A 14,716-nucleotide genomic window follows, 5' to 3' on the forward strand; every position below is an offset into this window, starting at 1 on the left:
TCAAATCAAATCCAAATAAAAAAAAACGTTATTGGTCACATGCAAATGTTAATGTGTAGCGAAATGCTTGTGCTTCTTGTTTTGACAATGCAGTAATGTCTAACAAGTAATCTAACAAATTCACAACAACTACATGATACACACAAATATAAAGGGATGAATAAGGATATTTACATATAAATATATGGATGAGCGATGGCTGTGCAGTATAGGTGAGATGCAGTAGATGGTATAGAATACAGTATATACTGGACATATGAGATGAGTAATATAATATGTAAACATTATTAAAGTGGCGTTATTTAAAGTGACTAGTGATACCTTTGTAAACGTCCATTTATTAAAGTGGCTATTGATTTGAGTCTGTATGTTGGCAGTAGCCTCTCTATGTTAGTGATGGCTATTTAACAGTCTGATGGCCTTGACGTAGAAGCTGTTTTTCAGTGTCTTGTTCCCAGCTTTGATGCACCTGTACTGACCTCGCCTTCTGGATGATAGCAGGGTGAACAGGTAGTGACTCGGGTGGTTGTTGTCCTTGATGATCTTTTTGGCCTTCCTGTGACATCGGGTGCTGTAGGTGTCCTGGAGGGCAGGTAATTTGCCCCTGGTGATGCGTTGTGCAGACAGCACTACCCTCTGGAGAGCCTTGCGGTTGAGGACGGTGCAGTTGCCGTACCAGGCGGTGATACAACCCGACAGGATGCTCTCGATTGTGCATCTGTAAATATTTGTGAGTGTTTTAGGTGACAAGCCAAATTTCTTCAGCCTCCTGAGGTTGAAGGGACGTTGTTGTGCCTTCTTCAACACAATGTGTGTGTGGGTGGACCATTTCAGTTTGGCTGTGATATGTACGCCGGGGAACTTAAAACGTTCTACCTACTCCACTACTGTCCCGTAGATGTAGATGGGGAGGTGCTCTCTCTGCTGTTTCCTGAAGTTCACGATCATCTCCTTTGATTTGTTGACGTTGAGTGAGAGGTTATTTTCCTGACACCACACTCCGAGGGCCCTCACCTCCTCCCTGTAGTCCATCTCGTCATTGTTGGTAATCAAGCCTACCATTGTAGTGTCGTCTGCAAACTTTATGATTGAGTTGGAAGCGTGCATGGCACGCAGTCATGGGTGAATAGGGAGTACAGTAGAGGGCTGAGAACGCATCCTTGTGGGGCCCCAGTGTTGAGGATCAACGGGGTGGAGATGTTGTTTCCTACCTTTACCACCTGGGGCGGCCCGTCAAAGTCCAGGACCCATCTGCACAGGGCGGGGTCAAGACCCAGTGTCTTGAGCTTAATGACAAGTTTGGAGTGTATTATGGTGTTAAATGCTGAGCTGTAGTCAATGAAAAGCATTCTTACATAGGTATTCCTCTTGTCCTGATGGGATAGGGCAGTGTGTTGGCAATTGCATTGTCAGTGGACCTATTGGAGCGGTAAGCAAATTGGAGTGGGTCTAGGGTAACAGATTGGGTGGAGGTGATGTGATCCTCTCAAAGCACTTCATGATGACGGAAGTGAGTGCAACGGGATGATAGTCATTTAGTTCAGTTACTGTAGCTTTCTTGGGAACAGGAACAATGGTGGCCATCTTGAAGAATGTGGGGACAGCAGACTGGATAAGGATGGATTGAATATGTCCGTAAACACACCAGACAGGTTGTCTGCATATGCTCTGAGGACGCAGCTAGGGATGCCGTCTGGGCCGGAAGCCTTGCGAGGGTTAACAGGTGTAAATGTTTTACTCAAGTTAGCCACGGAGAAGGAGAGCCCACAGGCTTTGGTAGCGGGCAGTGTCAGTGGCACTGTATTGTCCTCAAAGTGAGCAAAGAAGTTGTTTAATTTGTCTGGGAGCAAGGCGTCGATGTCCGCGACGGGGCTGGGTTTCTTTTTGTAATCCGTGATTGACTGTAGACCCTGCCACATACAGTACGTCTCGTGTTTGAGTCGTTGATTTGCGACTCTACTTTGTCTCTATACTGACGCTTTGCTTGTTTGATTGCCTTGCGGAGGGAACAGCTGCTCTGTTTGTATTCGGTCATGTTTCCTGTCACATTTCCATGACTAAAAGCGGTGGTTCGCGCTTTTAGTTTTGTGCGAATGCTGCCATCAATCCACGGTTTCTGGTTATGAAAGGTTTTAATATTCATAGTGGGTACAACATCGCCGATGCACTTGCTAATAAACTCGCTCACCAAGTCAGCGTATACATCACTGTTATTGTCTGAGGTTATTCGGAACATATCCCAGTCCAAGTGATTGAAGCAATCTTGAAGCGTGGAATCCGATTGGTCAAACCAGCGTTGGATGGACCTGAGCATGGGCATTTCCTGTTTTAGTTTCTGTCTATAGGCTGGGAGCAACAAAATGGAGTCATGGTCAGATTTGCAGAATGCAGGGTGGGGGAGGGCTTTGTTTGCCTCGCGGAAGTTAGAGGAGTAATGATCCAGAATTCTACCAGCTCGTGTCGCGCAATCTATATGCTGATAGATTTTGGAAAGTCTTGTTCTCAGGTTAGCTTTGTTAAAATTCCTAGCTACAATAAATGCAGCCTCAGGATATATGGTTTCCAGTTTGCATAGAGTCCAGTAAAGTTCATTCAGGGCTGACGAGGTATCTGCTTGGGGGGATATACGCGGCTGTGACTATAATCGAAGAGAATTCTCTTGGAAGATAATGCGTTTGCCATTTGATTGTAAGGAATACTCGGTCAGGTGAACAAAAAGACTTGAGTTCCTGTATATTGTTGTGATTACACCATGAGTCATTAATCATAAGGCATAGACCCCCGCCCATCTTCTTACCAGAGAGATGTTTGTTTCTGTCGGCACGATGCATTAAGAAATCGGGTGGCTGTACCAACTCTGACAACATGTCCCGAGTGAGCCATGTTTCCGTGAAAAAGAGAATGTTACAATCTCTGATGTCTCTCTGGAAGGCAACTCGGGGCCTATTTTCGTCCACCTTGTTATCTAGAGATTGGACATTGGCAATTAATATCCTCGGAAGCAGTGGATGGTGTGCTCGCCTTCTGAGTATGACCAGTAGGCCGTTCCGTCTGCCTCTCCTGCTGCGACTGCGTTGTTTTGGGTCTTCCTCCGAGATAAGAACTCATGTCCAGGGTGGAGTTCGAACAAAGGATCCGCTTCGGGAAAGACGTATTCCTGGTTTAGCTTCTTGGTTTTTGGATGTATCTAGCTATTTTAAGTGTTGAGATATCTCTTGTGACAAAGCTAAATCATAGTTATTAAGCTACTGAATATGGACACTTAGATTATGTGTATATGTTTAGTGGTACCTTTCCTGTGATTGTCATCATATCTGCACGGCCATGTTGTTTAGCTAGGCTAGTTTTTGTTGCTAACTCGCGATAGAGATGCTGTTCTTTATTTGTATCCATTTGTGTGAATGTATATAGTGACTTTCTCATACTGTTTCTCCATTCTGTATCTATTACAGTTTTCAAACAAAATGTCTTCTACTAAAGATTCTTAATGGTACCAATGCCTTCTGATTATTTACTGGAAGAGTGTAAGCTATCTGCCAAGCTTTGTAGCGTAAACGTTGTGCAGGTAGAACAACTGCTCTTATTACTATGCTTAGAGTCAGTGTTATGACACAGTATAGGTGTTATAAGGCATTATATGTACCTCACATAACAAATATGTTATCCAACGTTTTGTATTATTTGATTGGCATACAGCAAAGAGAGGGATTGGAAATAGACAGCCTTGCTGTACTGTACCTTTCACCTCCAGTTTGCATGCGCACTGCTTTGTTCCATACTCATTGATGATCTTGCAGGTGTACACTCCCGTGTCCGACTTCTGAGCAGAGTTGATGGTCATTTCAAAAGTGCCGTCCTTGGTCTCACGCACTGTGTGGTGCAAGTCTGTTTTTATCGTTTCCCTGTCCCTCAGCCTGAACAAAGAGAGAGTTCTATATTTAGAAATGTTTTGCATTGTTTAGAGATGCATTACAATGCATAGGGAACTACAGTATACTGGTTTTATAAAGACTACATTGTAAATATAGAAACCTAGCAACCATTGTCTTGCCAATGTGAACCATGCCATGCACAAAACTCTAATGGCAAGATACAATATACAAAAGCATGTGGACCCCCTTTCACATTAGTGGATTCGGCTATTTCAGCTACACCCATTACTGATAGGTGTATAAAATCGAGCACACGGTCATGCAATCTCCATAGAGAAACATTCGCAGTAGAATGGCCTTACTGAAGACCTCAGTGATTTTCAACGTGGTACCGTTGTAGGATGCCACCTTTCCAAGAAGTCAGTTAGTCAAATTTGTGCACTGCTAGATCTGCCCCAGTCAACTGTAAGTGCTGTTATTGTGAAGTGGAAACATCTAGGACAGGCCTGGGCAAGGGCCTTTGTTTTTCAAAGAAAAGGAAAGTAGACAATGAATGTAGGGTGTTCCAGTAAGAGTGGACAACAAAATATTTCTTTATTGAGGTATCAGGGAAAGCTGTGTGCTTGGTGTGCAAAGAGAGCATTGCTGTCTTGAAAGACTACAACTTGTCCCGACACTTCCATACCTTAAGGGAACATTTTGACATTCGCCATATGGTTAGTGAGAAAGTCCATATTGCAAATGTACGGTCCCTTACTAGACGTCCAAAAACGTTTGTAAAATTTGCGGACGGCGTCGGGCCGTGCGGCAGGGCCGGATCTACCGGGAAGTCATCAAACGAACTCTCTCGGACATTCGGTTTCCGTTTTATAAAATAATCAAATTTTGGTCATTTTCCCGCTGTCCCAGTAAATCCCACAAGAGGGCATAAGCAATCATATTGCAAATGTACAAAACATCACGAATCACGACGTGGCCTTATCTCCAAAACGGAAAATATTTTGAAGCCGAAACTTGGTGAGCGTAGGTTTGGCTTAATGGACAGTTGGCCCCGAACAAGATGGCGTCTAGGCCTCAACGGTTTTTGAGTTATGGCCAAAATGAAAATAGAGCAATAATTTTTCCGCTTCACGTCAAAGTCAAGGAGCCTTGAAAAACAGAAGGCCCAAAATGAAGCCTGGCCCTAAATGTCATTTGCTTTTGGGTGACAGTGAGAGAACCGTTAGGGTGAGAAGCACAATTCGACCTCAGGTACCTGAGGTCCTTCCGATCCGTGCAAGCCTAATCTTGACCGTGTTGCATTAACCCTTAATAGTTAAAAGAAGGTGTTTACATCAAACAGTTTGCATTGACTTCTCTCCCCATAGGAATACATTGCCTGCTCCTCTAAATTCAACCTGAAGACTATGTGGCTTATGAATGCCTTATGAACCTGTCTTCTATGACAGTCCATCAGACCACTATGAGGTCTACCTGTGTCTAAGCTTCCTGAAGCAACCGGAAGTGGTTAAAATCACCCTAAAAAAATCACCCTAAAACCTCACACCCCACATAACCTGTCATTATGAAAATCCCTGCATTCAACCCTGTGTAGATCAGTCAATTCGTAACTTAAAGACTTAAAATTCAGGATTCTGTAAGAGTCTATCTCAATCAAGACATGTGTTTACTTATAGCTTCCTGTGCCAACCGGAAGTGCCTTTCATTGGGTCACACTGTCTGTTTTGAAGGGTTAAAAAAGTCACATCTTTCCAAAACTTCATATGTGTGACTAGGTAACCCTCCTGAACTGTAAATCAGTCATTTCTCCCAACAGATGTCAAAGAAAAGCTCTCACACACACACACAGCAAGGATGGAGTGACAAAGTGCAGTGCTTAAAGACACAGAGAGCAGTCAATGGCATTACCATAATCTCTAGGCCGTGCCGAGTTCAATGAGATATCCCGCTTGACCATAGCTCGCTCGGTCTAAGCGCGGCGACCATGAGAAAAGTAGGCCCAAAATGAAGCCTGCCCCCAACGTCATTTGCTTTTGGGTGACAGTGAGAGAACCGTTAGGGTGAGAAGCACAATTCGACCTCAAGTACGTTCATGAGGTCCTCGGCCATCCTGTGTTCATCAGGTCGGTCAATTTTGCAATTCTGCATGATTTTTGAGCATGACAAATTCGTGATGGTAAATGCCCATTGAAACATATTGCAAATGCACGTGCACTTGCAATATGATTCTATAGTGAAAAAACATCACCAAATGGACATGATGAAATCAACACAACGAGTGATGGAAAGGAACAACTATCACTGCCCGGCCATCCCGAGTTCATCGGGCCAGTCAATTTTGCATTTCTGCAGGATTTTTGAGCATGCCAAATTCGTGATGGTAAATGCCCATTGAAACATGTTGCAAATGCACGTGCACTTGCAATATGATTCTATAGTGAAAAAACATCACCAAATGGACATGATGAAATCAACACAACGAGTGATGGAAAGGAACAACTATCACTGCCCGGCCATCCCGAGTTCATCAGGCCAGTCAATTTTGCATTTCTAAAGGATTTTTGAGCATGTCAAATTTCTTATGGCATTTGGCCCCAAAAAAAGTTACTTTTGACTTTGACTTTTGACTTCCTATGAAATCATATTGCAAATGGTGAAAACATATGCCTTATGCACAAGTAAAAAATATAAATAATTATGATAATAAAATATGACTAAAGTATGTTGATACAGTTCTTATACATGTTTAATTGACACAAAAATCTAAAGAATTTTGAAAAATGGTCCAGAAAGCACTTTTTTAAGGGTGTGTGAAGTTTTTTCAAAATTTCTGCTATATTTGACTTTTGACTTTTGACTTCCAATGAAATCATATTGCAAATGGACAAAACATATGCCTTATGCGCAAGTAAAACATTTTTTTTTAAATTATGATAATAAAAATGGACAAAAGTATATTCATACAGTTCTTACACGTGTAATTGACAAAAAAATCGGTATAGGTTTTAGGTTTTTGAAATGGATGTTGGATGTTGACTGGATGTTGACTTTTGCATTTGCAATATGAAAAACCATGGTGGAGCGCGCTTGCCACCTGTTGGATTTTCAAAGTGTTACACCTGGCATTTGCCATATGGCATTTGCAATCAACTTTGAACGAAACGACGCCGAATTGAGTGGTATTGGACACCGTGTATATGGTTTGTCCAGTGCCAATGACTTCCCATTCATTTTTGTCCATTTCAGGGGGGTATTCCCTTACAGACAAAGCATGCACAGAAATATAGGAATATGTCTTCAGAGCAGAGGGCTAGTGCATCGAAATAGTTGCTTTCTCAGTTGCAAAATCACAAAGGACTTTTAACAAAACTGCATTCAACAAACGACGGAATTGAGAGAGTACGTACTGAGAGAGTATGTACTGTCCCACAGAATTGCTAAACATAGTATGCCATTTACTGAGGGCGAATTCATTAAAGAATGTTTAATTGACTCTATAGCAATACTTTCCCCCGACAAGAAAGAGCTGTTTGAAAATGTTTCCCTGTCAAGGCGAACAGTGACAAAGCGTGTTGGGGACAACACAGAGAATATGGAACAACAGTTGAAAGACAAGGTAAAGGATTTCACCTATTTCTCCTTGGCCCTGGATGAGAGCAGTGATGCACGTGACACGACGCAGTTGTTGATATTCTTACGAGGCATAACCCCAGACTTTGAAATTACAGAGGAGCTTGCTTCATTGCAGTCGATGAAGAGCACAACCACAGGGAAAGATTGTGACCACTGATGGGTGCCCAAACTTGACTGGAAAAAAACGTTGGTCTTTTGAAAAGAATACAAGAGCAAGTAGCTGAGCTGAACCCAGATCAGAAAATTATTTTCCTGCATTATATTATTCATCAGGTGCTCTGTAAATGTGTTCTGAAAATGAGCCATGTTGTGGATACAGTCATTTAGTGGTGAACTTCATAAGAGAAAAATCTTTAAACCACAGGCAGTTTATCTCACTGTTGGAAGAAACAGAGTGGGGTTATGCAGATCTCCCCTACAACAAAACGTGAGATGGCTGAGTTTGGGGAAGGTGCTTAAAAGAGGGGTTGGGTTAAATGCGGAAGACACTTTCAGTTGAATACATTCCGTTGGACAACTGACTTCTGTAGGTATCCCCGTTTCCTTAAAAGGGTGTAGAACCTGAAGTTGGAGATTGCAAATGAAAGGAAAATATGTGGATTTCAATGGTGAGTTTTCTCGTTTTTTTGAGGATTTCAAAGTGTTAGAAAATGACATGCTGTTAAATCCTCTCCTTTTACTTTCAATGTGGATAATACTCCCACTGACCTGTAACTTGAGTTTATCGATCTTCAGTCTGATGCAGTACCTAGAGAACTATTCAAAACAATGTCACTGACAAGGTTCTATGCATCTCTCGATGAACAAAACTTTCCAAAGACTAGGAGTCATGCTCAGAAGATGTTTGTACTATTTGGGTCAAACGGTAATATTAAACATTAAAGAACATACAAGTGTCTTATATCATTTACAAGCTTAACTTCTTGTTAATCCAACTGCGTTGTCAGATGTTTGTACTGTTTGGGTCAAACTATGTATGTGAACAGACATTTTCAGTGATGAAATATAACAAGTCAAGGTCATACTGACTCTAACGTCAGCAATCCTACGCATAGCAACATCAGAAACTATACCTGACTTCACTGCTCTAGTCAATGGCCATCAGAGACTTCACTCCTCACACTGATTGAGTAGTATTTCTTTGTGCTAGGTGTTCCGTAGTGGGTTCACATCCAGTGAAATTGCAGGGCGCCAAATTCAAATGACAAAATCATAATATTAAACATTAATGAACATACAAGTTTCTTATATAATTTAAAAGCTTAACTTCTTGTTACTCCAACTGCGTTGTCAGATTCCAAGAAAGCATACCATGTGATTACCTGAGGACAGCGCCACACATCAAAATAACAAATAGCGATGAAATAAATCACTTACCTTTGAAGATCTTCCTCTGTTTGCAATCCCAAGGGTCCCAGCTACACAATGAATGTTTGTTTTGTTTGATAAAGTCCTTCTTTATACTTCTTTATGCCCCAAAAAAATCATTTCAGTAATCCACAACTTCAACATGCATACAAAGGAATCCAAAAAGCTACTGGTAAACTTTGTCCAAACAATGTTTCTATATAATCCTCAAGTACCCTAATATGTAAATAAACAATAATATTTCAGACGGTAAGAAAAGTGTTCAATAGGAAAGGAAAATAACGAAGAGTGTGCTCTCATTCACGCGGACAAAAGCCAACCATTCCTGATTAGCTCACTTTGGAAAAACTACAATTACCCATGTCGTTTTTCAAGAAACAAGCCTGAAACCCTGTATAACGACTGTTGACATCTAGTGGAAGCCATAGGAACTGCAATCTGTGAGCTATTTTTTTATATATAGAGCCATAGACTTCCATTGGAAAGGAAAAAAAAATCTGAATGGATTTCAAAGTGTTTTCTATCATATTCTACCAATTATATGCATATCCTAGTTTCTGGGCCTGAGTAACGGGCAGTTTATTTTGGGCACGTCAGTCAGGCAGATATTCAGGATACTGCCCCCTAGCCAAATGTAATGTTGAGCTCTCTCTCTTTCTTGTGTTTTTGTGCATACCGGTTAATAAGCGTTCTGTCCGTTGTGCTGAATGGCTCGACGCCATTGGACTTTGGAGCAGTGAAAATGTCTCTCTGGAGTGATGAATCACGCTTCAACATCTGGCAGTCCGACGGACGAATCTGGGTTTGGCAGATGACGGGAGAACGCAACCTGCCCCGATGCATAGTGAAAAGGTTGGTGGAGGAAGAATAATGGTCCGGGGCATGGTTCGGGCTAGGCCCCTTAGTTCCAGTGAAGAGAAATCTTACCCCTCCCTATACAATGACATTCTAGACAATTCTGTGCTTCCAACTTGCGGCCAAAGTTTGGGGATGGCCTTTTACTGTTTCAGCACAAAGGGAGGTCCATAGAGAAATGTTTTTTTGAGATCGGTTGGGAAGAACTTGACTGGCCTGCACAGAGCCCTCACCTCAACCCCATAGAACACCTTTGGGATGAATGGTAACGCCAACTGCGAGCCAAGCCTAATCCCCCAACATCAGTGCCTGACCTCGCTGAATGGAAGCAAGTCCGGGCAGCAATGTTCCTTCATCTAGTGGAAAACCTTCCCAGAAGAGTGGAGGCTGTTATTACAGCAAAGGGGGGACCAACTCTATATCATTGCCCAGGATTTTGGAATGAGATGTTTGACGAGCAGGTGATGTAGTGTATGCATGACAAAACAAATTCTGTATTGTATCAATAACTCTTGTACATTACAGCAGGCTTTTTCAGTTAAGATTAAATACACAGAGCATTGAATTGATGATTTAATGGCGTAAGGAAACCTACCAATAAAGCATGGGTTTGGGCTGTCCATTTAGTCGGACAGACATGGTCACTTCTTGCCCCTCAATGACCGCTTGATCATTCATAGTTACCTGTTAAAACAGAGGATGACCCATTTTGAAATGGGAGTTGACAGCACATAGACTAATTTCCATGCTGTCACTTTTGAAATGCAAACTACACTATATGGAACATCGGTAACACTTTACATGACACACAGTGTCATAATACATTATGATGTCATATGATTGTATATATAATACATACATATATAATACAAATATAATGTCATATGAGTGTCAAAACCCACATATCTTCCAATTTTTTTTTTCCTGCCAAGAAGTTTCCTTTTGTTAGAAAGTTTGTTTCTTAAACCCTTTGTTGTTGCAATGAATTCTTTACAGTCATGTTCTTTTTCCCATTATATTTTAAATAACTTGTAGAAAATAAACTTCATGAAACTGTCATGAAGCATTATGACCATCCTGCAGGACTTTACTTGGATTAAGAAAATACACATTATGACACTGTCAAGAAGCTTTATGACCATCATAATAATACAAGCCCAATAGGCCTATCACGTACTTTCCCTTATATCAATCATCAGTTAAAACAAGGATGTATTGTCCTGCTCCTGAAATCTACTCCTGCATTCATCCCAGTCATCAGCAACATAGCATTGGGGTAGGTGCATGTCTGACATCAATGTGTGTGCAATTACAATGATAATTTAAAATGGTAAATTAAAAAAAGATATATATAACATGACATCTTGGCTATGGTGTAATGGAATGTTTTGACATGTGTGGTAGGTGATGTGGGTTTTGACACTCTTATGTAGATGCCATAACCAGCCATAAAATTATGCAATATAAACTCAACAAAAAATAAAACTTCCTCTCACTGTCAACTGCGTGTATTTTCAGCAAACTTAAACAAGTGTAAATATTTGTACGAACATAACAAGATTCAATAACTGAGACATAAAATGAACAAGTTCCACAGACATGTGACAAACAGAAATGGAATAATGTGTCCCTGAACAAAGTAGGGATAAAAATCAAAAGTAACCGTCAGTATCCGGTGTGGTCACCAGCTATATTAAGAACTACAGTGCATCTCTTCCTCATGGACTGCACCAAATTTGCAAGTCCGTGCTGTGACCCTCTTCCACCAAGGCACCTGCAAGTTCCTGGACGTTTCTGGGTGGAATTGCCCAAGTCCTCACCCTCCGATCCAACAGGTCCCAGACGTGCTAAATGGGATTGAGATCCGGGCTCTTCGCTGGCCATGGCAGAACACTGACATTCCTGTCTTGCAGGAAATCACGCACAGAACGAGCAGTATAGTTAGTGGCATTGTCATGCTGGAGGGTCATGTCAGGATGAGCCTGCAGGAAGGGTACCACATTAGGGAGGAGGATGTCTTCCCTGTAATGCACAGCGTTGAGATTGCTTGCAATAACGGCAAGCTCAGTCCGATGATGCTATGACACACCGCCCCAGACCATGACAGACACTCCACCTCCAAATCGATCCAGCTTCAGAGTACAGGCCTCGCAAATCTGACCATCACCCCTGGTGAGACAAAACCGCGGCTCATCAGTGAGGAGCACTTTTTGCCAGTCCTGTCTGGTCCAGTGATGGTGGGTTTGTGCCCATAGGCGACGTTGTTGCCGGTGATGTCTGGTGAGGACCTGCCTTACAACAGGACTACAAGCTCTCAGTCCAGCCTCTCTCAGCCTATTGCGGACAGTCTGAGCACTGATGGAGGGATTGTGCGTTCCTGGTAAAACTCGGGAAGTTGTTGTTGCCATCCTATACCTGTCCCGCAGGTGTGATGTTTGGATGTACCGATCCTGTGCAGGTGTTGTTACACATGGTCAGCCACTGCGAGGATGATCGGCTGTCCGTCCTGCCTCCCTGTAGCTCTGTCTTAGGCATCTCACAGTACGGACATTGCAATTTCTTGCCCTGGCCAGATCTGCAGTCCTCATTCGTCCTTGCAGCATGCCTAAGGCACGTTCAAGCAGATGAGCAGTGACCCTGGGCATCTTTCTTTTGGTGTATTTCAGAGTCAGTAGAAAGGCCTCTTTAGTGTCCTACATTTTCATAACTGTGACCTTAATTGCCTACCGTCTGTAAGCTGTTAATGTTTTAACAACCGTTCCACAGGCGAATGTTCATTAATTGTTTATTGGAAATGGGAAACAGTGTTTAAACCCTTTACAATGAAGATCTGTGAAGTTTTTTGGATGTTTATGAATTATCTTTGAAAGACAGGATTCTGAAAAATATATGTTTCTTTTTTTGTCTAAATATATGTCATGACAGTTATGATCATATTATAACAGGTTATGACAAGTTATGTCAGCTGGTAAGACATGGTTATGACGCTGGGTGTCAAGTAAAGCGTTACTGGAACATCCACTGCATGAATCACCATACAATATGTGCTTAGAAATTAAGTTGAATTAAATCAATTTATAGATTTTACAGTGTATTGCAAATTGTCAATAAAAAGTTTTGTGAAAGATCTATTTGCCAAATCCCAAACTTCCTTGCCCCTATGCTTAACTTTACCACAACAGTATAATGTAAAGTGAAGGATAGCCAAGTGATACACGAGAGATCCTTTTGGGATCAGTGTTACAGTCTCACCTGGAATGCAGGGGGCTCCTTGAATCGTGTGTCGACTATCTTCCTTGTCTCAGGCCCTCCAAAATCCATGCCTTCCTCCAGTGGGCTGAGGTACTCTTCATCAGATGTGATAGGGCTGCTGATGTCCCTAAGAACACCCAGGTTCTCCTGCGGCTCCTGCATGGGCTCTGTTGAATATACATTATAATAAGATGAAGAATAAAATATAAAATGTACTTTATTCCATGTTGTGATCGCAGTATCCAAAGGTGAACAAGGCTTTAATTGTTTTATGTCATTAAAACCTCTTAAAGCTAGGAGGCACTATTTTCATTTTTGGAAAAATAACGTTCCCAAAGTAAACGGGCTATTCCTCAGGACCAGATGCTAGAATATGCATATAATTGACAGCTTAGGATAGAAAACACTCTTAAGTTTCCAAAACTGTCAAAATATTGTCTGTGAGTATAACAGAACTGATATTGCAGGCGAAAGCCTGAGAAAAATCCAATCAGGAAGTGACTCTTATTTTGAAACCTCTGCGTTCCTATGCATCCCTTTTGACCATTGAAAGCGATATGAACCAGATTCCATTTTCTATGGCTTCCCTAATGTGTCTACAGTCACTAGACATGGTTTCAGGCTTTCATTTTGAAAAATGTGCGCCAAACGACAACATTGCATCAGTGGTCAGGTGGGGGCTCTCAGAGTGATTTGTGCGTAATAGACAAAGGCGGCCATTTTTCCTCTCGCTCCTACTGAGAAGCCAATTCTCCCGGTTGATATATTATCGAATAGATATTTGAAAAACACCTTGTCGTGACCGCAACTTCCGGTGGATTTCTCAACAAAACTTGAACAAGAAAAAGGTATTTCTGCTATAAAAAGGTATTTCGGCTATAAGGTATTTCGGCTATAAAAATAATCTTTATGGAACAAAATGAACATTTGCTGTCTAACTGGGAGTCTCGTGAGTGAAAACATCTGAAGCTCATCAAAGGTAAACGATTTAATTTGATCGCTTTTCTGATTTTCGTGACCAAGCTTCCTGCTGCTAGCTGGACATAATGCTATGCTAGGCTATCGATAAACTTACACAAATGCTTGTCATGATTTGGCTGTAAAGCATAATTTCAAAATCTGAGATGACAGGGTGATTAACAAAAGGCTAAGCTGTGTTTCACTACATTTCACTTGTGATTTCATGAATATGAATATTTTCTAGTAAGATTTTTTGTCCGTTGCGTTATGCTAATTAGTGTAGTTGATGACAATTCTCCCGGATCCGGGAAGGGTAGTTTTAAGAAGTTAATAAATACGGAATCCGTTTAAAAAAAAATCTATATATGTGACTCATTTCAGGAAACTAGGTGTAACTAGGTGCATTTGAATGTAAACTTTTCCTTTTAATAAAAATGTGGGTTTTTTTGGCAGAAATGCCTTCTGGAACATTTGGACTTTCATGTGCCTTAATAATGAACTTGTATGCTATCTGTTAATGGGATAAAAAAAAATCAATTATGAGCCTAGGAAAAAGTCAGAAACCTTTCCCCTAGCCATGATTGGCTGATATAATAGGTGGTCTGGACATGCCGAGAGTTCGGATTAGTCTTCCATATTGAAGCTTTCTGTCTATTTGAGCTTGTCAGTCTGTGTTGGTAATTCTGTCGACCGTGGCTTAAAAAAAATGTATTGTGTAGTGGAGCTGCATTAGTGTTGCTCTCCACTTTCTGGACGATCAAGTTTTGAAATCAGTG

At 41.5% G+C, this 14,716-nt stretch overlaps 1 protein-coding gene across 1 annotated transcript in view; it reads right to left on the bottom strand.

The window, feature by feature from the left end:
• Nucleotides 1-14,716, bottom strand: part of LOC139380049 (striated muscle preferentially expressed protein kinase-like) — a 215,872-nt gene that overhangs the window by 74,975 nt on the left and 126,181 nt on the right. The window contains 3 exon segments of the mRNA XM_071122517.1: nt 3,739-3,914; nt 10,324-10,412; nt 12,981-13,147. Of these exon segments, the coding sequence (XP_070978618.1) occupies nt 3,739-3,914; nt 10,324-10,412; nt 12,981-13,147 (432 nt within the window).

This window comes from Oncorhynchus clarkii, chromosome 22 (assembly GCF_045791955.1).
Source record: "Oncorhynchus clarkii lewisi isolate Uvic-CL-2024 chromosome 22, UVic_Ocla_1.0, whole genome shotgun sequence".
In the NCBI taxonomy this organism is placed as follows: domain Eukaryota; kingdom Metazoa; phylum Chordata; class Actinopteri; order Salmoniformes; family Salmonidae; genus Oncorhynchus; species Oncorhynchus clarkii.